Source organism: Pelodiscus sinensis, chromosome 3, assembly GCF_049634645.1.
Source record: "Pelodiscus sinensis isolate JC-2024 chromosome 3, ASM4963464v1, whole genome shotgun sequence".
Taxonomy (NCBI): Eukaryota; Metazoa; Chordata; order Testudines; family Trionychidae; genus Pelodiscus; species Pelodiscus sinensis.
In genome coordinates this window covers 85113047-85139792 of record NC_134713.1, presented here as the reverse complement: position 1 = coordinate 85139792, position 26746 = coordinate 85113047, and the positions used below count along the sequence as shown (strand labels likewise).

Sequence of the window (26746 nt, the reverse complement as noted above, 5' to 3'; positions counted from 1 at the left end):
GAGGGGGGACAATAGCAGTTTTCAAATACCTAAAATGGTGTAATAAGGAGGAGGGAGAAAACTTGTTCTCCTTGGCATCTGAGGATGGGACAAGAAGCAATGGGTTTAAATCGTAACAAAGGAGGTTTAGGCTGGACATTAGGAAAAAGTTCCTAACTGTTAGGGTGGTTAACACTGGAATAAGTTGCCTAGGGAGGTTATGGAATCTTCATCTCTGGAGATATTTAAGAGCGGGTTAGATACATTTATCCGGAATGGTCTAGACGGTATTGGGTCCAGCCGTGATGGAGGGTGGACTAGCTTCGATGACCTCTCGAGGTCCCTTCCAGTTCTAGTGTATTATTATTTTATGATCCCTACTTCAGTCCTGTTTCTTACCTTTGGAGAATCTTTGCTACAAACTGAAGCTCTTAAACAAAGGATTGAATGATCCATCCAAACTCCAAAGACTTGACTTAAGCCAGCAATTTATTCTATTACTGCTACAAGCCTGAACAAAGAACTTTGCAATTGTTGTATGTACAGGCAGTCCCCGGGTTACGTACAAGATAGGGACTGTAGGTTTGTTCTTAAGTTGAATCTGTATGTAAGTCGGAACTGGCGTCCAGATTCAGCCCCTGCTGAAACTGATCAGTTTCAACAGCGGCTGAATCTGGACGCCAGTTCCGACTTACATACAGATTCAACTTAAGAACCCCAGGCATCCCCAAGTCAGCTGCTGCTGAAACTGATCAGCGGCTGATTCCAGGAAGCCCGGGGCAGGAGCTTCCTGTAGTCAGCCGCTGGTCAGTTTCAGCAGCGGCTGACTTGGGGACTCCTGGGGCAGAGCAGCTGGGGTGCTGCCGGGTTGGTCCAGTAGTGCCAAGGAGCGGTGCTGCGGGACCAACCGGCAGCACCCCACCTGCTCTACCACAGGCCCCGGGCTTTGCTCCACGTCTCCCTGGTCTGCTGGGGGGGGGGGGGGGGGCGCACTAGCTGCGTCGCCCCCCAGCAGACCAGGGAGATGCTGAGCAAAGCGGAGAAGGACCCGGGTGGGACCGCGGCACTGATCTGGAAGTACCGCGATCCCGCCCGGGTCCTCCTCCACTTTGCTCAGCGTCCCCCTGGTCCGCAGCGCTGATATGGCTCCTCCCCCCCCCCCAGCAGACCAGGGAGACGCAGAGCAGGTTTTCTTGCCCCGGAGGGGACTGCCTGTACTGGATTTCTTTAACAATTTTAACTTTCACCCTTTCTTTCTCTTGTTAAATAAAGTTACATTTTAGAAGATAAACAACTGGCAGCGGAGTGATATTTGGGTAAGATCTGAGTTATGATACTCTTATCAATAAACTAGGCAAATACAACTTAGATGGGGCTACTATAAGGTGGGTACATAACTGGCTGGGTAACCGTACACAGAGAGTAGTTATTAATGGTTCACAAACCTGCTGGAAAGGTATAACAAGTGGGGTTCCGCAGGGGTCTGTTTTGGGACTGGCTCTGTTCAATATCTCCATCAATGATTTAGATATTGGCATAGAAAGTACGCTTATTAAGTTTGCAGATGATACCAAGCTGGGAGGGGTTACAACTAATCTGGAGGATAGGGTCATAATTCAAAATGATCTGGACAAATTGGAGAAATGGTCTGAGGTAAACAGGATGAAGTTTAATAAAGACAAATGCAAAGTGTTCCTCTTAGGAAGGAACAGTCAGTTTCACACATACAGAATGGGAAGCGACTGTCTAGGAAGGAGTACGGCAGAAAGGGAACTAGGGGTTATAGTGGACCACAAGCTGAATATGAGTCAGCAGTGTGATGCTGTTGCAAAAAAAGTAAACGTGGTTGTGGGATGCATTAACAGGTGTGTTGTGAGCAAGACACAGAAGTCATTCTTCCTCTCTATTCTGCACTGGTTAGGCCTCAGTTGGAGTATTGTATCCAGTTCTGGGCACCGCATTTCAAGAAAGATGTGGAGAAATTGGAGAGGGTCCAGAGAAGAGCAGAAGAATGATTAAAGGTCTAGAGAACATGACCTATGAAGGAAGGCTGAAGGAATTGGGTTTGTTTAGTTTAGAAAAGAGAAGGTTGAGGGGTGACATGATAGCAGTTTTTAGGTATCTAAAAGGGTATCATAAGAAGGAGGGAGAAAACTTGTTCATCTTGGCCTCTGAGGATAGAACAAGAAGCAATGGGCTTAAACTGCAGCAAGGGAGGTTTAGGTTGGACCTTAGGAAAAAGTTCCTAACTGTCAGGGTAGTCAAACACTGGAATAAATTGCCCAGGGAGGTTGTGGAATCTCCATCTGTGGAGGTATTTAAGAGTAGGTTAGATAAATGTCTATCAGGGATGGTCTAGACAGCATTTGGTCTTGCCATGGGGGCAGGGGACTGGACTCGATGACCTCTAACGGTTCCTTCCAGTCTTAGTATTCTGTGGCTACATCTACATTGGCAAGATTTTGTGCAAAAGAGACTGCTTTTGCGCAAAATCTTGCCACCTGTCTACATTGGCCACGAGTACTTGCGCAAGAACACTGGCATTCTAATGTATAAAATCAGTGCTTCTTGCACAGATACTCTGATGCTCCCGCTCAGGGATAAGCCCTCTTGTGCAACTGCTCTTGCGCAAGAGGCCAGTGTAGACAGGCAACATCAATTTCTTGCGCAAAAAAGCCCAATGTTTAAAATGGCCATCAGAGCTTTCTTGCACAAGAATGTCTACACTGGCATGGATGCTCTTGCACAAAAACACATATTTTGTGAAAAGCACATGCCAGCGTGGATGCTCTCTTACTCAAATACTCTAACGCAAAAACTCTTGCGTTAAAGAGTATTGGTGCAAAATCTTGCCAATAAAGACGTAGCCTGTGATTCTATAAATAGACCTGGCTGTGTGGCTGGCCCTTTGGAATTGGAAGAGCCCTTTATTGTACGAGATTGGTTTTCATAATCACTAATCCATTAAGAAGTTCTACTGATAGTAATGCGGGGGAAATGAAGTGGAGTATCTGAGATACTTGCCTGTATGACTTTTTTTAGCTAGCGTGGTGAAACAGAAATCCTCGTTTTGACTGCATTGGTGTGTCTTATAGTGGAGGAATCCCACCAGTTTTGGGCTGCAGCAGCCCTGTCTCAGCAGTTCATCTTGAATTGATACTCCCAGTAGTGACCTTCCATAGCATCGTTTCCCAAAGTGTGTTCCACAGTCCTGTACCGGTCCTTAGAAAAAAAAATATCGGTCCTTAGAAAAATTGTTGCATACGATGCTACTTATTTGTGTGACGGGGTAGCAGCACCCCACACTGCCAAGCGCGGAGGCGCGGCCCTCTTGGGATAGAGCCTGCCATCGCGGCATCTCTGCCGGGCATGCTTCTGGGTGGTGGGGCTAGATCCAGCGGGCGCTAGGACCCAGGGAGAAGACCAGGCACTGTGCACACTGACGCAGAACGCCTGGCACCGGACACAGGCGGGGGAGCCGGCACCAGCCAATTAAAGTGGCTGGGATTGGAGTTGGGAGGGAGGGCAGAACAACTTGCTGGACAGGTAGGGCCAGTGACACAAATTATTTACATATTCATCATCTGCTTAATAAATATGCAAATAAATGTTCCCGGTCCTCCAAAAGCTTGTGAATTGATTTACTGATCCCCAGTATCAAAAAGATTGGGAACCACTGTTCCAGAGCATGCCTTGTTACAGTTGCATTAATAGATCTCCTAGAGAAGTTGCATATAGTTCCATAATAATGCACCCATAGTTTTTTTTAATATATCAGAGATATTAAATTTAAGATTTTTGTCTAAGACTTGGTAGGAGATTCCCATAATTGTCACTGAATTAATATAGGTGGCTGTAATTTCAAATGTAGTTTAAAAAAGATGAGCCACTTAGTTATAAATCTGTATTATTTAAATACATCTGATTTTTTTAAAATCATTTTTATACACAAAAATAAATTATGAGAAAATGTTTGGAAGATAGATTGCTGTAGCAGAATCTACATTGTGCAGCATGAATAATAAAATTTTGAGATTATTCTTGGAACATTTTTTTAAAGTAACATGTTTTTGTGTCTGATTTGTTTTAAAAATTCTCCATGTATAGTCCTGTGTATGCTAGTGCTACAATATATAGATTTATACATGGAAAATTTTTAAAATAATCAAAGAAAATGGAAGTAGCAGGAATCACTTTAAAATTGTTACTGATTAAATTGAAGAAATTAATAGAATTAACATCTCAAAGAATAAAATGAAACCGGTCTAATTTGGAATACTACATGAGTTAAACATACAATTCCAAGAAACTTCAGGGGGTAACAGAGTTAGTCTGTACAGGATAAACTTAAAAAACAACGAATGGTCTGGTAGCACTTTATAGACTAACAAAACATGCAGATGGTATCATGAGCTTTCGTGGGCACAGCCCACTTCTTCAGATGACTGGAATTTTGAGTTTAGGAAAACTCTGGTCATCTGAAGAAGTGGGCTGGCCCAAAAAAGCTCATGATACCACCTGCATATTTTGTTAGTCTATAAAGTGCTACCAGACCATTTGTTGTTTAAGTTTATAAAATGTCAAGTTACACAAATATAAAACTGAGACTTGTACAGCATAGACCTCTGTAAATGCCTCAAGGCACAAAGCCTTAATCAAGAGTATTGTCTGTAATGTCAAATCACTAGTGACTGTGTAGTAACTATTCTGCCTTATTATAATTGCACATATGCAAAATCATTTCTTCTATTTATTAAATTAGTTTTCATTTTGAATATAATATTTCTGCCTTTTCATTTTCACTACTGAAAAATCAAAGATATCTTCCCCTTACTCCATTTTTAAAGTTCTGTTGAAGGGAAACAGACTGAATAATTTGTAAATGTCTTTCTACTAATGTGCTTCCCTTCCCCCATCCGTGGCCAATGGATTGGAGGCCAATGGACTGGAGGCCAGAAGGGCCATTTGCCCTCGACCTCAAACTCAGAAGGGGCCTCAATTTAGACGCTTGTTAATTTTTTGGCATTTGATAACATGATGAAGCAGTTAAAGAACTATCACCATTCAAAGACGAAATGAGTGTATGAATGGGCTCACCATGCTCAGTATTAACTGTGACTTTGCACAAAAGCTAGATTTTTTTCCCCCTTGATAATAGTGCTTTTTCATAAAAAAAAAGACTAGAAAAGCATTTGTTAAATAAAAAATTCAAATTTTGTGTCTTTTTTTTTTGTTTTGTTTTGTGTCTCATTAGTTTTTGTTTGTTACGGGTAGGAGCCTCAAAAACTGGAAGTGGCCCAGGCTTCTCTGAACCTCTGAGAGTGCCTGCTGCCATCATGTTGATTAGTAAAGATATTTCTTCATTCCCTTCTTTTTACTATCTTTATTATTGTGGTGCCTCGGATGCTAGTCATGGACCAGGAACTCACTATATTGGGTACTATTCAAACATAGAACAAAAAGACAGACCATGAAAAGGTGATGCTCATGTGCCAGTGTAGTACTTCTGAGTGTTACAGATTCATAATAACATTAACTAATAAAAGAATGTTTTGATTCTTGCGGCTATGTCAGTGGAATGAAAACAAGTCACGGTGAATGTTGTGATATATGAATTTATACATATAGGCTGCATTTTGAAATCTGTGTGGTTTACTTTACATGATAGAGACCTATAGGTTATTGGAAATGTTCCCAGTGGACCACATCCTGTTATCCTTCTTTCATCCACAAAGGTAAAGCTCATTCTGATTGGAGAACACTGTGATATGAGTAGAAGTGTCTGAGCCACCCAAAGGTCCTCTTAAAAAACAAAACAAAAAAAGAAACAAACAAAAACCTTGTGGGTATGTCTGTTGCTAAGCTAATTCGAAATAACAGCAGTTATTTCGAATTAACTTTAATAGCATCTACAAAGGCAAACTGCTTTTTTGAAATAAATTCAGAATAGTGGAGCCCTTATTTTGAACTTGGTAAACCTCATTCTGCAAGGAGTAACACCAAATTTGAAATAGCTATTTTGAATTAAGTGCTGTGTAGACACTTAATTTGAAATAGGGGGCCTCCAGCCCTTCCCAGGGTGCCCTGGTGGCTACTCTGGGCACAACCAGGAAAACTTACTCTCCTCTGCCCCAGCCCTGGAGACATTAAAGGGGAAGACCCTGGCCACAGTGCCTGTAAAAGCTCCAAGCTTGCCAGCCCAGAGCCAGCAGTGGTTATCGGGGCCCCTGACCTAGTGGCCCCAAAACATGAGCCAGCAAGCCACTGGCAGCCAGCCCTCCACCACTCCTCAGGAGCAGTCTGCCAGCTCCCAGGAGCCTGACAGGGCTGGAGAAGGCGGGCACCTTCCTGGTCCAGGGTGGAGATCATGGACCTTATTCAGGTTTGGGGGGGGATGCCCCCGTGTCCATGATCTCCGCACTAGATGGAGGAATGCGGCTGTCTATGGCAGGATAGCTGCCAGCCTAGCCACCAAAGGCCACATGCGAACCCAGGAGCAGGTTTGCATGGCAATCAAGTTGGTCCCGTGAGACCCCCAACCCTGCGCCCTGAGCTTCCCCTCCCCCTTCTTCCCCTTGCTTCCCCTTTGCAGCTCCCTCCTCCCAGATTTCCCCCTCCCCTCTCTCTTCCCCTCTCCCATCTCCTTTTCCTAGTCTCCCCAGAGGTTCATCTCTCCCCCCCACCCCAGTTTTGTTCAATAAACCCAGTTTCTATTTTTTGAACATATGTGTCTTTTATTTGACATCAGGAAGGGGGGGCTAGAGAGGGGTAAGTGGAAGGATGTGAGGGAGGAATGGGGTATGAGCCCCCGGTGGGGAGGACCGTGGTGGCTCTGAGGGCTCCTCAGGGTGGACACTCTCCCGCAGGGCCTCTTGGATCCTGAAAGCCCCCGATGGACCTCTCGGATGGTAGCCTGTAGCAAGTGCAGCTGGGCTGATGGCAACGACCCCATGAGACGCACTGGCATGCCCTGGGGCAGCTCTGGCTCCATATGGCCGAGTGCTGTGGTGTCCCGAGTGCGGTCACTCAGGGCACTCCCAAGACAGGACTGCTTTGCTGTCTCTGTCATCGAGGTGGACAAGCAAGCGGGGAACCCTGAGAACTGTCTGTCCGAGGTGGGGGTAAGGTCCCTTTAAGCACGGAGCTCAGTTAGCCTCAGGCAGCAGCTCCACACACTGAGTCCTAACCTGATGTCCTGCCGGCACTGGTTCCGGACAGCCTTAACTTCGGTTCAGGGTCCACTCAGTGTGAACGTGCTATTTCAAAATAGCAAAACGCTATTTCAAAATAGTTGTTGTGTATAGATGTGTTAATTCATAGAATCATAGAGCTGGAAGAGACCTCAGAAGGTCATCAAGTCCAGCCCTCTGCTCTAGGCAGGACAAATCCCAACTAAATCAATCCGGCCAGGGCTTTGTCAGGCCGAGACTTAAACACCTCTAGGGATGGAGACTCCACTACTTCCCTAGGTAACCCATTCCAGTGCTTCACTATCCTCCTAGAGAAATAGTTTTTCCTAATATCCAACCTGGACCTCTCCCACCACAACTTGAGACCATTGCTTTTTGTTCTGCCATCTGTCGCTACTGAGAACAGCCTCTCTCCATCCTCTTTGCAACCTCCCTTCAGGAAGTTGAAGGCTGCTATCAAATCCCCCCTCACTCTTCTCTTCTGCAGACTAAATAGACCCAGTTCCCTCAGCCTCTCCTCATAAGTCATATGTTCCGGCCCCCTGAACATTTTGGTTGCCCTCTGCTGGACTCTCTCCAATGCGTCCACCTCCTTTTTGTAGCGGGGGGCCCAGAACTGGACACAATACTCTAGATGTGGCCTCACCAAAGCCGAATAAAGGGGAATAACAACATCTGTGGATCTTCTGGCAATGCTCCTCTTAATGCAATCTAATATGCCATTAGCCTCCTTGGCTACAAGGGCACACTATTGACTCATATGCAGCTTCTCATCCACTGTAAACCCCAGGTCCTTTTCTGCAGAACTACTACTTAACTGGTTGGTCCCGAGCTTGTAACAATGCTTGGGATTCTTCCGTCCCAAGTGCAGGACTCTGCACTTGTCCTTGTTGAACCTCATCAGATTTCTTGTGGCCCAATCCTCCAATTTGTCTAAGTCCCTGTGGACCTTATCTCTGACCTCAAGCGTATCTACCTCTCCCCCTAGCTTAGTGTCTTCTGCAAACTTGCTGAGGGTACAATCCATCCCCTCATCCAGGTCACTAATAAAGATATTGAACAAAACCGGTCTTAGAACCGAACCTTGGGGTACTCCGCTAGAAACCAACCGCCATCCTGACATCGAGCCATTGATCACTATCCGCTGGGCCCGGCCTTCTAGCCATCTTTCTATCCATCTTACTGTCCATTTATCCAATCCACATTCCCTTAACTTGCTGGGAAGAATATTGTGGGAGACCGTATCAAAAGGCTTGCTAAAGTCAAGGTATATCACATCCACTGTCTTTCCCATGTCCAAAGAGCCAGTTACTTCATCATAGAAGCTAATCAGATTGGTCAGGCATGACTTTCCCTTTGTGACTCCATGCTGACTATTCCTAATCACTTTTCTCTCTTCGAAGTGCCTCAAAATGGATTCCTTAAGGATCCCTTCCATGAGTTTTCCAGGAACTGAGATAAGACTGACTGGCCTATAGTTCCCTGGATCATCCTTCTCTTTTTTTGAAGATGGGCACTACATTTGCTTTTTTCCAATCATCCGGAATTTCTCCCGATCTCCATGACTTTTCAAAGATAATGGCCAAAGGTTCCTCAGTGACATTTGCCAACTCCCTTAGTGCCCTCAGATGCATTAAATCCGGACCCATGGATTTGTGTACGTTTAGCTTTTGTAAATAGTTCCTAACCTGTTCTTTACCCACCATGGGCTGTCCATCTTCATCCCATCTTGCGTCACTTAGCGAATTAGTCTGGGAGCCCACCTTGTCCATGAATACAGAGGCAAAGAAAGCATTGAGTACTCAGCTTTCCTCACATCATCTGTCACTAGGTTACCTCCTTCATCCAGAAGGGGCCCCAAACCCTCTCTGATCACCTTCTTCTTGTTAAGATGACGTGGAAACCTTTCTTGTTATCCTTCACATGCTTAGCCAGTTGCAGTTCCATTTGCGCTTTCGCTTTCCTGATAACCCCCCGGCATTCTCGAACTATACATTTAAACCCCTCCCTGGTCATTTGTCCAAGTTTCCACTTTTTGTAAACTTCCTTTTTGTGCTTAAGTTTACCAAGGATTTGCCCTGTAAACCAATCCGGTCTCCTACCATGTTCGCCTCTCTTGCTACGCATCGGGGATGGTTTCTTTCTGTTCCTTTCAATAAGGCTTCTTTATAATACTGCCAGCTGTTCTGGACTCCTTTCCCCTTCATATTAGCATCCCAGGGGATTCTGCCCATCAGATCTCGGAGGGAGTCAAAATCTTCTTTTTTGAAGTCCAAGGTGTGTATTTTACTATTCTCTTTTCTTCCTTTGGTCAGGATCCTGAAATCTACCATCCCATGATCACTGTTTCCCAGGTTGTCACCCACCTCTACTTCCCCTATTAGTTCCTCCCTGCTTGTGAGCAGAAGGTCAAGCTGTGCACGGCCCTTGGTCGGATCCTTCAGCACTTGTGTCAAGAAGCTATCCCCAACATTCTCCAAAAACTTCCTGGATTGCCTGTGTATTGCCGTATTGGTTTCCCAAGAGATGTCAGGGTGATTAAAGTCCCCCACGAGAACCAGGGCCTGTGATCTGAAAGCTTCTCTCAGTTGTCCGAAGAAAGCCTCGTCTACCTCATCCACCTGATTCGATGGCTTGTAGCAGACATCAACCACAACATCAGTGCTGTTGTTTGCTCCTTTAAACTTAACCCGTAGACTCTCAACAGGCTTTTCTCCCTCTTTATACTGGAGTTCAGAGCAATCATAGTGCGCTTACATATAGTGCAACTCCTCCTCCTTTTCTCCGCTGCCTGTTCTTCCTGAACAGTCTATACCCTTCCATGACAGCGCTCCAGTCATGTGAGTCATCCCACCAAGTCTCTGTTATCCGAATTAAATCATATTTCTTGGACTGGGCCAGGGCCTCCAGTTCTTCCTGTTTGTTGCCCAGGCTTCTCGCATTAGTGTACAAACACCTCAGGTAACCAGTTGATCGCCCTATCTTCTCCATTCGAATCAGGGGTCCTCCTTTCTTGCTCGTTCCTCTCTGCATTTCTTCCCGGTATCTGATTTTCCCACTCCCCTCAGGGTTTTGGTCACTGTGCCCCGACGAACCTAGTTCAAAGCCCTCCTCACTAGGTTTGCAAGCCTGCCCGCGAAGATGCTCCTTCCTCTCTTCGTTAGGTGGATCCCATCTCTTCCTAACAATCCTTGTGCCCGGAACAGAGTCCCATGGTCAAAGAAACCAAAGCCCTTTCTGCGACACCACCTGTGCAACCACGCATTTACGTCCTCAATTTGACGATCCCTGCCCAGTCCTTTCCCTTCAACAGGGAGGATGGATGAGAACACCACTTGCGCTCCGAATTCTTGGATCCTTCTTCCCAGCGCTACGTAATCCGCAGTAACCCGCTCAAGGTCATTCTTGGCCGTATCGTTAGTTCCCATGTGGAGAAGCAGGAAGGGGTAGCGATCCGAAGGTTTGATCAGTTTGGTAAGCCTCTCAGTCACATCCTGAATGTGAGCTCCCAGTAAGCAGCACATCTCTCGAGATTCCAGGTCCGGACGGCAGATGGATGACTCAGTCCCTTTTAGGAGGGAGTCCCCGACCACCACCACCCATCATTTTCTTTTGGGGGTGGTGGCTGTGGAACCCCCATCCCTAGGACTACACTTCCTATGCCTTCCAGTAGATGGTGTTCCTTTCCGGTTTCTTCCTTGTGAGGTCCCTTCCAAAGCATTCAGCACTGCAGAGCCTGTGGAGAGAGCCTGATTCGAATTAACTTAATTCGAAATAGTTAACTCGAATTAACGCTGTAGTGTAGACGTACCCTGAGAGATTATGGGAGCCATAATCATATAAAAAGAGCAGAAACTTGGTGATCAGTTCTTAGTTTTAACTTAAATTGTGTTCTTGATACAATAGGGGTAAATGCTTATGAGAAAGAAAGGATAAGGCTATTTACAGGGTAGTGTGGCATGTCATATATTATTTTAGCATTATTAAGAAGAGACTTATCCTTAAAAGATCACAAACAGACTTTTTTCCTGTTTCCTGTAATGAAGAATTTTTACCTTTTCATCATTCAGTGGCAGATCCCAAAATGTCAGTACAATAAAACACCTTTAGAAATTATCAGCGTATTAACGCTTCCGCAATTTTTTAAATAATCTATTCTAACTCCCAGTAAACCGTGGGGAACTTTTTAAGAAATATGTTATTTCAGGACAGTTATATGAATTTAGGAGACTTGATCAGTATTAAAGAGTATTCATAGTCTGACTACTTTGCTAGAATTGTGAGTACCGTGAATTACTTTAAAAATTGATGTTCATACTCAGATGGACTTTATGAACATTTGCGTATAAGTGGTATAGATAAATTTTCAAGTTCATGTCTGCAACTTTCAAATGGAGGAGTTTCAGTGCAATGCACTGGTGTGTGCTACAGTTCACATACACACAGTTCAAACTGCAAGGCAATGTAGACATGCCCATGATTGTGTTTATAACTGTGAAGGGCAACCTTGGTTAGTGAGTGGGCCGTGTGAGTAACCCTCCATCTCAGTGGAGGGTAAGATAGTTGTAAATAAGACAGGCTTCTGGGTTAGGGTAGTTTTGCTAATTGCGATTGCATACTTAGAATTTATAGGCTATGCCAATTGAACCATAGCAATGCTTTGATTGACTGAAAGCCATGCGCTCCCTTTGCATCCAGTGTTCTGTGCAGTCAGCATGCATCTTGCTGTGAGCATGCCACTTTAGTAATACTGGTAGGGGAAAAATCTATATGGACTAGGGATGCCATGGACTAGGGATACTAGTTGACTACATGATTAACCAATTAAGTCCAGAGGCAATGGTAAAGAACCAGTGTTCGTGGGGAGCTGGCTTTTAAGCTAGCTCCCCACAGCATCGGATCCTGCAGAGCTGCTTTCCACCCCCTCCCTTGCCCTACACTTTAAGGAGAGCATTAATCTCCCTGAACATTCAATAACAGATTTTAAAAGTATTCTTCTACAAAGGAATTTTATCACCTAATTACAGACAGGGACTTCTGAACTGGAATTCATGTACAAGTTCAACACTGTTATTATCTTTATTCAAGCCCAATTTAACTGCTTAATGCACTACAAAGGCAATTTTCCCCATCTTTGATATTCAAATTTCCACATCAAAGCTATAAATGGGACTCATCCAGCCTGATTCATTTAGCTTCATTAATATTGGTCCTACAATTGACAGGTAACTGATTTTGCTGTTATATATATATATATATATATACACACACACACACACACACACACACACACACACACACACACACACACACACACACACACACACACACACACACACACACACACACACACACACACACACACACACACACCCTGGATCTATAATTTCCACTCCAACTCTGATGAAATAATTGTCTTCCTCCTCTCTCTCCTCCCCCCCCCCCCCCCCCCCCCCCCGAAAGCTCATGATATAATGTATTAGTTTCTAAAATGCCACAGGACTGCTTGTTGTTTTTAAGAGAGATTTTAATTACTGAAAAGCTTTTTGCTGGCTATATTTGGTCTGAAGTAACTCATAAAACTCTTAATAGTTAAGGAAAGTCTGTGCTGGAACATTCAGCTTTATAGTTCACATGTTTTCTATTTTTTTATAGTCTTATTTTGCTTGATTTACTTTGCATTACAGTTCCCATTCCAACCCTCGTCATTTGTGGTATAATTTTCTGTCTACTATAGATAGATTAGGGGTGGCAGAAGCTTTATTTTGGGGCAAACTCTATCTGCTCTCTTCTAAATTGATTTGGTACATATAGTTGTTTTGTTTTTTAATTGGTCTCCCACAGCATCTACCTCTGACCGGGGTTTTCCAAGTCATGGTCTTTGCTTCAAAGGACTTTTAAATGTCTTATTTCAAAATAACAAGGTGAGTGTCCACACTACCAAGCCCGTTGTTTTGAAATAACTGCTGCTTGTGAGGAGGAATAGCTTATTTCAAAATAGCTGTTGTGAAATAATTCCCTAGTGTAGAGATAGCTGAAGATACTACAGTCGAAAGCTCAGAACCTAAAATGATGCATGTGCTTAGCTGTAAGCATGAGAGGTCTCTTTGTCTCAGTCTTATTGACTTCAGACACTTAAACATGTTTAACTTTTAGGTCTTTATCCTACAAATTGGCAAAGGGAAGGAGAAGTGGTTATAAGTAAAGCAGTCAAGATGATAGTTGTTCAGCAGGTATTTTAATAAATTAAAGGTATTATGTTCAATTATCCCCTGCCTTATCATAAACAGCCAGTTAGTTTCTTGTAGAAACTATAATTTTGCCTTTGGTCAGCTTTGAAGAAAGATTTATACTGCTTGCAGCAACTAAAGGTATGAATAGTGGGGAGAAACAGAGTCCTGAGGGTTCTGTTGATATATTTTTATTTAGTGCCCATCACCCATGTTGATTAACAGCACAATACTATGGAAGATAAAATCACAAAATAAAGGAGTTTTTCTGATTTAGTATACTAATTTCTAAGAGTATATCTACACTATGGGATGAGGTCAAATTGAGATACACAACTTCATCTATGTTAAATGTGTAGCTGAAATTGAAGTATCGCAACTCAACTATTGGTGCTGCCCACACTGCAGGAAGTCGAAGGGAGAATACTCTCTCTTCCACTTCCCTTACTCCTCATGGAACATAGGACTACAGGCATCAACCAGCGTGCCCCTCTCAGTTCAAATTACCGGGTCTTCACTAGACCCACTAATTCGAACCTTGGAAAATCAACAGCGGCAGCTTCAATCTTTTCTGTCGTGTAGTACCTAAGTTACTAATTCATAAAACTTTTTGTTCTCAAGGAGGTATCACAAAACTTAAATGCCTGTTAGACTGTATTTAGTATAGATGTTCAGCAGAAACTATCCGCAAAGGACTGATTGGAGAGAGCACCAAAAAAAAAAAAAAAAAAAAAAACTGGTCTTAACGTTTCTCAGAAAGCGTGGAACGTTAGGTGGTGACAGAAATTTGATAGTGACCCTGGCTTGAATAAATTCTAATGAATTTCTTTAATAACATTACCTAGTACATATTTCATGTTAAATAGAAAAAAATAAATCCATTGCTAGAGGTGTTTTGGTTTTAGATTTGTTTTTTTAATAATGTAGCCAAGAACAACAACTCAGTATTTCCTTTTTCACTGGAGCTTAAAATTAAAAAAAAAAGAAGAAGAAGAAGAGGGAAAGCAGTCCTTTAGGCAAAGGAGGTAGTGTACTACATAAAGAGCAAACTAAGTTAATGCCTATTACACCCGCTGGCGTGTAGGGCAGCAACGAAGGTTCTGCATTTTTGTCTGTGTTTGGCCATTAAAGAGCAAACTAAAGGGCATACAAAATACTGTAATTATTTGTGAAAATGAGGTTTTACATTGAATTTGTTTCAATTTGACTTGATGTAATGGAATCTAAAATTGTAGGATATTATCTTTTCATATTGCTAACAAGATTTTTCAGAAAACTGACAATATGAAGGGCCAGATTTTACGGAACGGTATGGCTATGTCTACACAACAGCTTTATTTTGGAATAATTGGCAGGGGCCTGGGGATGTGGGGGGTGCAGAAGTCTGGAAATGTGGGGATATGGGGGACTGAGGTCAGGGGATTCAGGTATATGATGGCCTTAGGGTTGGTGTGTGAGATGGTGCAGGAGTGTTATGATGCTGCAGACAGATGAGGTGTGGGCCCAAATTGGGGCTTGTTGGTCAGGTTTCATTTTTAAATAAACTAAAATATTATATCCAACACACAAGGTTTCAACATTATCTTTATGGTAGGAGTTGGGAACCTTTTTTGGGTTGGGGGCCACTGACCCACAGACAAAAATCAGTTGGGGACCACACAGGTGAGAAGTAAAAACAAAACAAAACAAAACAAAACAAAAAAAAACCCAACACTCATTGATGTGACTCCCAACTGAAACACCTCACTCTCCTGGTGCTCCAGCCCCATAGTGGGGTGAGGGGTAGGGACAACTGAGGTTCAAGGCCTTAGGCCAGATTTATTCTTCTGTGTTCCATGTTTAGTGGATATTGTGGAGCCCCCTAGCCTGTGTGTTAGGGCCAAAAATGAGGCATTAAGTGTGTGGGACAGGGCTGCCAGTGAGTGGGGTAGGGATGGGAGTGCAGGAACTGAGAAGGAGACTGGGTTTAGGAAGGGATGAGGGTGTGAGGTCTAGCCAAGGGGCAAGCTGCCTGGCCAGGGGGCAGGAACAGGTTGTAGGCTGGCTGCCTGGTGAGGGGTGTCTGGCCAGGGGGCAGACGACAGGAGGTCTGCCCAGGGAGCAGGGAAGATTTTGGACAGGGGGCTGAGGGCAAGGGTGGTGATGGCCAGAAGGATGGGGGAAGGAGATGTCTGGCTAGGTGGCAGGGGGGATTTTGACCAGGGGTTTGGGGCAGAGAATGTCTGGCTGGGGGTGATGAGTGGTATGTGTGTCTGGGCATGAGGGAGAGGAGACACTTGTTTTTGCATTGTGTGGCAGGCACTGTGTAATATGCCTCCCCTCCAGCTGCTCCCATTCACTGGCAGGAAGCCTCTGGAAAGAGTTGGTAGAGGAGGCTGCATGAAGTGTGGTCTGAGGGAAGGAAATGTCAGTATGCAGGGAGACATGTTTGGTTCCTGGTTTCCCCCACATGTGGGGGAGGAAGAGGTGGGAGGAACGGCAGGAAAGCGCTCTTGTGCTGAGCCATGTCTAGCCTGTTTGTTCCTTGGGGCCTTCTCCCCCAGCCCCTCTCTGCAGGAAGCTGCACTGGCATTCGAGTCGGGGGGGGGAGGGAGGGAGAGAAAGCAAGATGCTGTAGCACCAGTGTTGGCTTGGAGCAGCAAGTGGGGGCTGAGCTGGGGCTGCCTATTGAGCCATATTTGGCTTGTGAGCCATAGGTTGCCGAACCCTGCCATGGAAACCTCTGCTTAGGGCTTAAATTCTCAGATTATTTCCTGGAGCCTACTATGGTGGCTCTTCATATGCTAAAAATACTCCAGGGCACAGTTGGGGTGAGGTGGCTTGGGATTTCAGGTTTCATATGTTGAGCTGGGAGTGGAGAGAGCTTGGGGCTTTGCCCTGTGTTGGAGATAGGGGCTTCTGCCTTGCAGGGCTCTGGGTGTCTCTCTGGGGAAGGAGCATTTGGGTCTTTAGCTCTATAGTTGGGGCACTGGGCATTATCCCAGTGGGAGTGCTGGAGTTTGGGGCATTAGCACTGCAAGTTTGAAAATATTTACTGTAGCTCTGATCCAGATAGCTTTGGCTGAATTTAAGCCCTGCATCTAATGCATATCTACAAGTACTTTAAGCGCTAAAATATTGTGAAGAGGAGTAGGGAGGGATTAAAAAAAAGTTACTGACTTGGATTCTAACCAGAAAACTTGCTTTAAGAAGGGACTGATGTGTAACTTTTCACTTCAGATACATCAGGTGGTCTCAGCGGGTCACAGAGTTGCACTAGTTTACTCCAGAACTGGCAGATAAGGCAGTAATGCCTTCTCCTTTGAGTGCTTGCTCACGTTGATTCCATTCTAGGTGTGCACACTCCCATGTCAGAGATTTTTGCCTAGTACTATCTGTAGGGTCATCAGTGGAACTCTCAAGTGCTATGCCCAGACCATGGTATATCAGACATTGCTGGTCCTTTGCTGTCTCAGTGTCGACTGCCAGTTTCGACTGATGGTCATTCGGAGAGCCAGTTTCGACTGATGGGCAGCCAGCAGCTTTTTCTTTTAACTCAGTACCTTGGGCCACTGGTTCAAACATGACTTAGGTCTTCATAGCCATGTCAGAGAACTCAAAATGGTTTGTGTGGGCTGCCAGGCTTTCTTGTCCCTCCTGAAAGGCAAGGTGGTATAGGTCCTGACAGACAATGTTGCCTTGCTGTTCCTTACTCTGGCACTCTGAGGGTGTGTCTAGACCACAGGTTTTTTTTTTTTTTTTCTTCAAAAAAGTGGCCTTTTTTGAACCCCAAACAAACTGTACCTGCTTCTAGATTGCCACCACGTTCTGTCGACAGTACATCGAAAGAATGCAGCGGTTTTGTCAACGGTGGTAAACCTGGTTTTATGAGGGAGAACGCCTTTTTCGACAGAGATCTATCAAAAAAAGTTGTGTGTGGATGCGGGGAGCCTGTTCTTTCAGGGGAAAAAAGTCCTCCAGGAAGAAGCCCTGGCGGACAGTCCAGCCTTTACATGCTGAGCAGTGCCAGGTCGCAGAAAGGTGGCAGGACCCTGTGATCAGAGAAGCAGCGGCCCCCTCCAGGTCTTCAGCCCCCTACCACCGCAATTAAAGGACGTTTCAGTTACGAAATCTTTATTTTTGAGTGACAGGTTTACTTTGTTTATAAACAGCTGAACAGTAACAAGAGAAAGGTGGTTTATACACAGTTAGCACATTTTCTGTACTGCTAGTGTTTCTAATAAAAAAACAAAGAAAACCGGGTGTGTATGTATTTATGGGAAGAGAGTGAGGGTTGTGGAGGGAAAGGTAGGGGTGGGCCAGGCCAAACCCTCCATGGGGGAGGCCCTGGGGAGAGTCTGTGCGCTGCTTCTGAGAATCTCTCCCTCAGGGCCTCTTTTATTCAGACACCATCCTGGTGAGCCTGGCGGATGGCAGCTCTCCGGGGCTGCTTAAATGGCCTCTCCTTGCCATCAGCACCTGTCCGCCCACCCCGGCAGGAAGGCCTCCCCTTTCCTCTCCACCAGGTTATGGAGGGCACAACATGCAGCCACCACCTCCGGGATGTTGCATTCGCCCATCTCCAGGCATGAGAGGACGCAACGGAACCTCCGTTTCAGATGGCCAAACGTGCATTCCACCTGGATGCGAGCCTGGCCAAGATGCACGTTGAAAAGCTCATTGCTTGCATCCAGGAGGCCAGTGTAGGGCTTCATGAACCCAGCATCAGGGGGTAGGCTGTGTTGGCCACTGTGCACACCGGCATCTGCACGTCCCCGAGCATGAAGTGCTGCTGGGGGAAAAATGTTCCTGCCTGTAACCTGCAATACAGGTAAGAGTTGTGGAATACACGGGCATCATGTGCCCACCCCGACCACCCGACACAGATGTCATTAAAATGTCCCCACTGGTCAACCAGGGCCTGCAGCACCATGGAATAGTAGCCCTTCCTGTTTATAAATTGGGCTGCTCGATGGGGCAGTGCGCGGATTGGGATGTGTGTCCCATCGAGGGCTCCTCCACAGTTCAGGAAGCCAAGGGCAGAAAACCTGACAAGGATGTTGTCCAGGTCCCTGAGATGGACGAGCTTCTTCAGCAGCTCCACACTGATAGCCCTCACCACCTTCAGCAAGAGACAAATAGACAGAAACCAGGGAGTTAGACAGGTTACCTTAGAGCTTGGGAGGAGACCCCCCCCATCCACTCCTCCCCTTGTCACGATGCCCCCCTCCCCTGCATCAGTGCAGTGTTGGCCGAGAAGCTGCCTCCAAGTGCCACTCCATCCCCCACTCCCTCTTGCCCTTGCCTGGCAGTCCCCCTTCTTAACCCTCACGCTAAGCAGGGCCTGTCCCCTGAAAGTGACTTACCTCCATCAAAATGGCCCTGACAGTAGGACTCCCCATGCCAAACCAGTGTCCCACGGAGCGGTAGCTGTTGGGGGTGGCCAGCTTCCAAAAGGTGATCGTGATCCGCTTCTGCAGGGGGATGGCGGGCTGCAGGTGGGTGTCCTGGTGTTAGAGTAGGAGCGAGCCAGGCACACAGCTCCTGGAATGTGGCCTTCTGCATTCGGAAGTTGTGGAGCTACTGGTCATCATCCCAGAGCTCCATGACGAGCTGGTCCCACCAGTCCGAACTCCTCTCATGCCTCCAAATCCGCCTGTCCCCAAAATAGTTTGGGGGCAAGGACAGAGCTCCTGCATCCTGGACAAAGGTCTCGAAGGTATGGTCTGGGTCCACATGGGGCAGGAGATTTATGACAGAGTCATGAAGATGCAGCAGAAGCTGCAGTATGGCAGCATGGGGCCATCGTCTGCCCAGGGGTAGCTCAGGCTCCATGGCCAAAAACACAGTGAAAAGCAGAAAAGAAAAAAAAAAACAGAAAAGAAACTGCTGTGGTGTCCAAGAAAGCAGGGCAACCAGAGCAAGAACTGCAGCAGCTTTGCTTTCTCTCTAGGAGGTAGGCAACCCAGAAGCAGGCTGTTCAGGGGAATCCCTTTAAGCACATGTCTCTGCAAAGGGCATGCAGCAGCACCGGGAAGTAAAGGCTGCCCCCTTGCCCTATAGCAGTTCCAGGTTCCTTTTTTGCTGAAAGACCATCCAGCAGTCTAGATGCTTTTTTGAAAAGTGGATCGATTTTTTCGATCTGTGTAATGCAGTCTAGACGTTTTTTCAAAAGAGGCTTTTTCGAAAGTATCTTTTGTAAAAGCCTCTTTCAAAAAAGGCGTGTAGACTAGACGTAGCCTAAGTGCAGCAGGTGAGGGACCGCAAAGACCTTAAATACCTTGCCTCTGTAGGCTCTTCTTAAAAAAAAAAAAAAAAACCTCCCCAGAGTCACAGATGCACTGGCTCTGGGAAAGAAAAAGAAGAAGAAAAAAACTGCCACCCCATCAAGTTATTTCACCCTAAAAACCAGGACGGAACACTTGAATTACTTCCCCGGGGGTACCCCAAGCTCTTTTGCCCTAAAGAGCTTGAAAAAAGAAGAGCGAAACTAGCTGCAGTCTCTGTTAGCTGACTGCCTAGTCTTAGGCAAGCAAATACATACATACAGATGCGCGCGCGCACACACACACACACACACACACACACACACACACACACACACACACACACACACACACACACACACACACACACACACACACAGATCCCCTGTTATTTTCCAGGACACACAAATCAAATAATCACCTTGAAGTGATTTTTATTAACACACAAAAGATATACTTGATAAAGCATACTTGGTTGCTAGTTGTATAGAGCAGCTAAGTAAAACAAATTAAAACACAGAGAAAGTCTTTGGGAAGAACTCTTAGATAGTGAATGAGGGAGAGAGAGATTCACACAGAGAAGCTTAAACCAAACATCCAAAATAAAAAAAATATCCAGATCACAACTAGATATACTTTCCCTCTGCTCATGATACATGCTGATCTGTACTTCAAAGTCCAGTTGACTCTCACGTCCAATATTTCCTACAGGCATGGTAATTCTGATCCCTGCATCTGCTCTCCCCATCCCTTTTCATAGAAATTCCCCACAAATGAAGAGCAGACCAGATATTTATATCTAATTCAGATTTCAGTATCCTGATTGGTACGTCTGGCCCCATGCCAACACCCTTGCTAGCTACCTGAGTTTGACCCCTTAGTCACTAGGTGCTGGCCAGTGCTGCTCCTATCCATCACAGATGCCTTTCTGATTCCATATTTGGGAGCACTGATGTACACTTTCCTGCTGGTGCCATCTACAAGGTCCTGCTAAAGGTGAATCAAGACCAAGCCATGGTCATCCTTATAGCCCCAACTTTGCCTCATCAGAACTGGCGAGTTTGTCAGCAGTAACCCCTCTGCAGCTGTCTCTTAGCCATGGTTCTGGGACCTCAGACCCAGGTGATCTGCTGAACCAAAACCTGGTGATGCTGCACTTGACATCCTGGCTGCTGCATGGCTAAGTGGGGATGAACAACTGATGACCAGTAGGTCCTGCTGGGAAGCAGAAAACCCTCCACTAGAGCTACCAATCTGCAACATGGAAGTGGGTCATCTGTTGGGCCTTGGCTCATCACTTTTGTGTGGAAAAGGTCCTGCTGCAAGATGTCCTGGAGTATTTACTGTACCTTAAGCAGCCAGGGCCTGTCACTATCTTCAGACAGGGTATACCTGGCTGTCATTTTGGCTGTCCAATGTCTATTTCATCTCAGAACAGTCTTTGCCCATCCATGATGGCGTGGTTCTTGAAAGGACTGGGGTGTCTTGACCCACATGTGCAGGACCTGGTATCCCATTAGAACCTGAATCTTGTGTTGTCAAGGCTCATGGGTATGACCTTTTGAGCCCCTCTCCTTCCTTCTCCTTCCTACTTCTCTGGTCGAAGGTCTCCTTCTTAGTCACTATAAATTCAGCTTGTCAGGGTTCCAAGATTAGGGCGCTCACATCAGAAGCTCCTTACATGATCTTCTATAAGGACATGGTCTGACTGCATCTGCACAAGCCTTTTCTATCCAAAGTCATTACCAGTTCCATACTCATCAAGGCATAGACTTGCTGGTTCTTTGTCAAAGGCTTCATGCAACAGATGAGAAATGCAGGTTGAGTATGTTGGATGTCTGACAGGCCATGGCCTTCTGCATGGAAAGAACAAAGCCATTCCATAAGTCTACACAGTTGTTTGTTGCTCTTCTAGATAGGATGAATGGGAATGCCCAGTGTCTGCCCAGATAATATCATTGTGGATCACAGCCTGCAGTCGCTACTGTTATGAGCTGGCAAAGATGTTTTTGCTGGCAATCATGATGGGTCACTAAACTAGGGTACAGGCATCCTCAACAGCCTTTCTTGCTCAGATGCCAGTTCAAAAAATTTGTTGGACCCTTACCTGGTCGTCACTTCACACTGCAATGACCCAGCAAGCTCGAGATGATGCTGGTTTCAGCAGAGCAATCCTCCAATCTTCAAGACTGAACTCTAAGCCCACCTCCAGGGATTCTGATTGTGAGCCATCTGGAATGTAATCAACATGAGCAAGCGCTCAAAGAAGAAAAAATAGTTCCTTACCTTTCATAATTATTGTTCGTTGAGATGTGTTGTTCATGCCCATTCGATTATGTCCTGCCTATGTCAGTTGTCAGCAAGAAGGAACTAAGAGGACGTTGGTGTGGCAGTGCCTGATATATGCAAGAGTCCCAGTGGCCTGTGCTGCTTCCTGCAGCTTCCCTTTGGCTTAGAATAGTGAACCACAGCCAATGGGAGCCTTTGGCAACCATGCCTGTGGACACTAGGTAAATAACCTGTCTGGTGGTCCATCAGCAGCTTACCCTGATGAGCTCTTACCCATCACTGCAGGAGAGGTTTTGCAGTTAGAGCTGAAGTTGTTCACAAAGATGTATGAGTTGCATACTAGTCTCTACTCCCAGGAACTTCCATACAATCTGAATAGAAAAGACCGATATGAAGCACCAGTTATAGGGAAACCAACTTGCTGAATATGGCAGAGGCCCTCAGGGATTAGGGATTTCTCAGCAACAGGGTAGATATAAAGAATTTGTTTAGTATGCATGTTTGGGGGCAGAAATTAAGACATTCAACAGGAAACGGCATATATGCTGGGAGACAGAAATAGAAGCTTTTGACTTAAAATGCTGGATATAGCCATATGTCAGCTAAGGTAATTTGACCTTTAGAACCTATGTGTAGCATTGCTGTCATATTTATAATTTTATTCAAAATCGGCAGGACTTGTATACCTATTGTCTGTTTTAGATACTAGAAGGAAAGATTATTAATCTAATTTCTTTCCTAACATAGGAGCTCTGCTTGCTTACAGAACAATATTAACAGTTTAATATGAAAAAGCATTTAGACCTTGAAAGTATTCTCTTCTTTTGAAATTCATCAATAAATCACGTGGAAATATCTGTTTAAAAATTAACTAGAAATGAGTTGAAAAGACCTGAAATAATTGTCCTTTTAAAAACAACTTTCTTGTTATCTCAAATAAAATCTTGAGAACATTTTCCTTCATTCTCCTCCTTACGCCCATTTTATTTGACACTGCTTTTCTCCTCTTTTGTTTTGAATGGAACTGAAATTGATCTGGATGATGATTACATATTGATGGTGAAATGGTGATTTTTTTTTTTGGTGGTTTTTTTTAAATTATGTCAATAAAGCCTTTAAATTTTTAGAATTCAAAGGACTTTTCCCTATATTACAGAAGTCCATACAATGAACCTACGTATGTAGAGCTGGCTAGAGCTTTCATTTGGCAGGGCTCCACAATTGCACATGGTTGCGTCAATCCAGAAAGGAAGTCCTCTCTGTTCTTTGACTGGAAGTATTCTGAGTCCATCCTAGCCCTTCCTTAACCCTGAAGTAGAGTATGGACTTGGGCTGCTTTAAGTTCTTTCTGCACAGGTGAAGAGAAGGAGGAATTCTGTACCAAAACAAAAAAGTCTGTGCATTGTATTTTCAAATTCTGCATATTTTTATTTTGACAAATAAAACAAAATCACACCAGTGTCAATTAATTTAGAAATTTTTCTAAATATCTGCCAGCAAGTATGTCTGTAACAATGCAGATAAAAAAGATTCAGAAAATGTTTTTTTCACAAATAGATTCCTTGCTAAGAATATTAATATAGAACTGTGGTAATTCAATAAAGAACCATATTTCCTACACCTCCCAGAAACAGTGCAAAGGCTGGGTGGAGTCTGTCATAACAGAGGAGCTGAGGGAGAAGGAAGTAATTGCAGGAAAGGAGCCAGAGTGTGAACTTAAAGGGTTTGTAAGGAAGGTGGGGAACAGAAGTTTTTTGGGGGTGGAACTGTTGGGGAGCTTCCCCCATGCAGACCCTGGCTGAACCTAGCCTCTCCTATTCAGCCAGGCACATGTGTCCTCCATCCCCACTCAGACCACCACTTCTCTCATCCCCATTTGCCCTTGCACTCCTTACCCCCATCTCCATTTATCTCTGGGCCCTCTCTCAGCCACTCCCATTCTTCCCTGTAGCTCTGCAGTCCCTCCCCACTGTGCCTCCACTCCCATTCAGCCCCTGTCCCAGTCTGTCCTCCCCCACTAGCCCTTATGAATTCCATCTGCTCCGCCAGCGATCCCATGTTGTCTCCCTCTTCATAACCCCTGTGTCTCCTACCCTGGCTCAACAGGTGCTGGGTAGAAGGTAGGGTCTTTTCTTCCCTAAGGTTTACAGGATTTTTTTGAAAAAGCCTTCCCTTTTAGAAAGAACCGTATCTAGACCGCGGTTTTACTTTGGAAAGAGTGCTTTTTTTGAAAGAGTGCCATCATGTGATTATGCAAATGAAGCACAGGAAATTCAAATCCCGGCTTCATTTGCAATTTCTAAGTGCCTAATTTACATTCCTCTTTCAAAAGAGGGATGTAATCTAGACACAGCTAACTTGCTGTGAGTGGCGCTGTGTTCTATTGCCCCAGTGCCTGCTGGTGGGCAAAAGGCAGACTTGTAGTATTTTTTTTCAGTAGAAGCCTTTTATCTGTGCAAAAAATTTAAAAATGTGCATTTCATTAATTATGCATGCAGTAACACAGAATCCCCCAGGAGTATTAATTTGCACAAGTCCCTGCCTTTTCCTAGGCCTCTGGAATCCACTTGATTCATTTTTAAGATTTTTCTTATAATGGTTACTTAGAAAGAAAAAAGTTTCTACATTGCGGATCTTTGTCCTTTTTGCTGCTTCTTTTAGTGCCTCTTAACTCTTCCAACCATATTTCTTCAATGTCCCTTATGCAGCTACATTCTGTAGGTTTGGGAGTGAATGACACTTTTCTGTTAGAAAATACTGATACAAAAGAATTGAAATGCTCCATAAAAATGCTTCAATTCTATCAAAACTTATGATGGAAACCAGAAAGGCCAGCCTTCCTGGCATTCTGTTAGCCTGGCTGGCTCCCTACGTGGTATGCTGCCTTTTTGGTTTGCCGGCTAGGCAACTCTCAAAACTTGTGTAGCTGGCAAGTCTCTAGAACCCATCAGCTCCCTAGGAGGGAGCTTGCAAGGAGCCGGACAGCAACATATTTGGTGTGTCCTAAATGAAATATTTTGGAATTTCAGTCCTGTGAAAAATGTTGACTTTTCAACCTGATACAGGACAGCTTGTTTTTCAAAATCTTGACATCTTACAAGAACAGAGATTCCATTTACCATTCAGCTCTTATGTTTATGATATACATTACTCTCCAGCAGAAAAATTCTTACACACATTGCAATCTTTTATATTAATATTTGGGTATTCTGAGGTATGTAGATCATTTTTTCCTTTCTGCAAAACTTGCGTAAGATGCCATATGATTATTCACCAGCAGAATGGCAGTACCAGAAGCACAACAATACTGTTTTACTCAAAAGAATAAAATGACTGTGATATTTGGTACATAAGGCCTGTGAAGTCTCATTCGTAAAAATGTATGCTGCTTAATTTGGGTCATGAACCTGTATGATTGTTTGTTTGTGACTGCATGTCAAAATGTTTGGAGATTATTTTTTGATTTAGCAATAAGTCATGAATATACCTTACTTAATAAAATTCTGTTTTAAACTTGCAGGTAATATATGCTTTAAATACCAAGAATGATGAACATGAAGCCGCTATTCAAGCCCTCAAGGATGATCATGAAGAAGAAATCCAGCAAATTCTTACAGAAACAAGGGAAAAGATTTTACAGTATAAGAGTAAAGTTGCTGAAGAAATGGATCTTAAGAGAAAGATCCAGGTTTTGGAAGAGTCATTAGAAGATCATAAAAAGATGAAACATCAAGCTTTGACAGAATTTGAAGCTTACAAAGATAGAGTAGAAGATATGCAGCTTTGTGCAGAAGCCCAGCATGTGCAGCGTGTAGTAACTATGTCAAGAGAAGTAGAAGAAATTAGAAAGAAGTTTGAGGAGAGGCTACGAAGCTTTGTACAATTGCAAGTCCAGTTTGAGAGAGACAAACACTCAGCTCTGGAAGACTTGAAAGCAGCACACAGACTGGAAATCCAAGAACTTCTGAAAACTCAGCAGAATCACAATGCTACTTTAAGTAAGGGGCAAGAGAAGCTGGAGGAGTTGCATAGGCTGGAACTGGAAGATTTAAACAGCAAAACTGAAGAGCTAAGACTGGAGAGGAAAAAACTCATTGAGGAGTATGAAGGCAAACTCAGCAAAGCTCAGTCTTTTTATGAACATGAACTTGATGCCTTGAAAAGATCTCAGCTCTTTACAGCTGAAAGCCTGCATGCCTGCAAAGAAAAAGAAGTGGAGCTAAGAAGAGAGTTTCAAAGTCAAGAGGCTGTTTTACGGAAGAACCTTGGGAAACTGAAGAATGACTTGCAGATGGTACAGGATGAAGCAGGCAGTCTGCGAGAGAAATGCCAAAAGCTTCAGATAGCACTCAATACAGCAGAAAACATGGTTCAGGTGAGATTGACAGCACATCATTCTTTTAAGTTCCAGTGTGTTTAGCAGAAAACTAGCCATATGAAATCAGTGGCAATCGTTAGCATAGGGCTCTAACAAAGTCCCTGTCCATAATGGTCATTTTAGTGGTCATAAGATTGTAAAAATAATAAATGTCATGATGTCAGATATTTAAATATGAGGTTTCAGTGTGCTGTGATTATAGGGATCCTGACACACAAAAAGGGGTTGTGATGCTGAAGGGGTCACAAGGTTATTGTGGAGAGTGTTGCAGAGCTGCTATCCTTACTTCTGCGGTAGTGGTGGTGACAGCACTGCTGTCAGACCAGAGTAGCTGGAGACAGTCAACTGTATAAATCAGCACCTTTCATCCTCCAGTTGAGGGCTATATTGTTTTTACTCAGCTAGATTCTGGAAGAGATTTGTTATAACTTGCTT

General features: G+C 44.5%; 1 protein-coding gene across 11 annotated transcripts in view; it reads left to right on the top strand.

Moving 5' to 3' along the window:
- FAM184A (family with sequence similarity 184 member A) overlaps positions 1 to 26746 on the top strand; it is a 184815-nt gene that overhangs the window by 27986 nt on the left and 130083 nt on the right. For all 11 annotated transcript variants that reach the window (XR_332068.4, XR_012902649.1, XR_332069.3 and 8 more), the window contains exon 2: positions 25454 to 26308. Coding sequence is in view for 8 of the 11 variants with exons in the window: in XM_006123068.4 (XP_006123130.2) it covers positions 25454 to 26308 (855 nt within the window). In the remaining 3 variants the exon portion in view is untranslated. The remainder of the gene's footprint in view (positions 1 to 25453; positions 26309 to 26746) is intronic.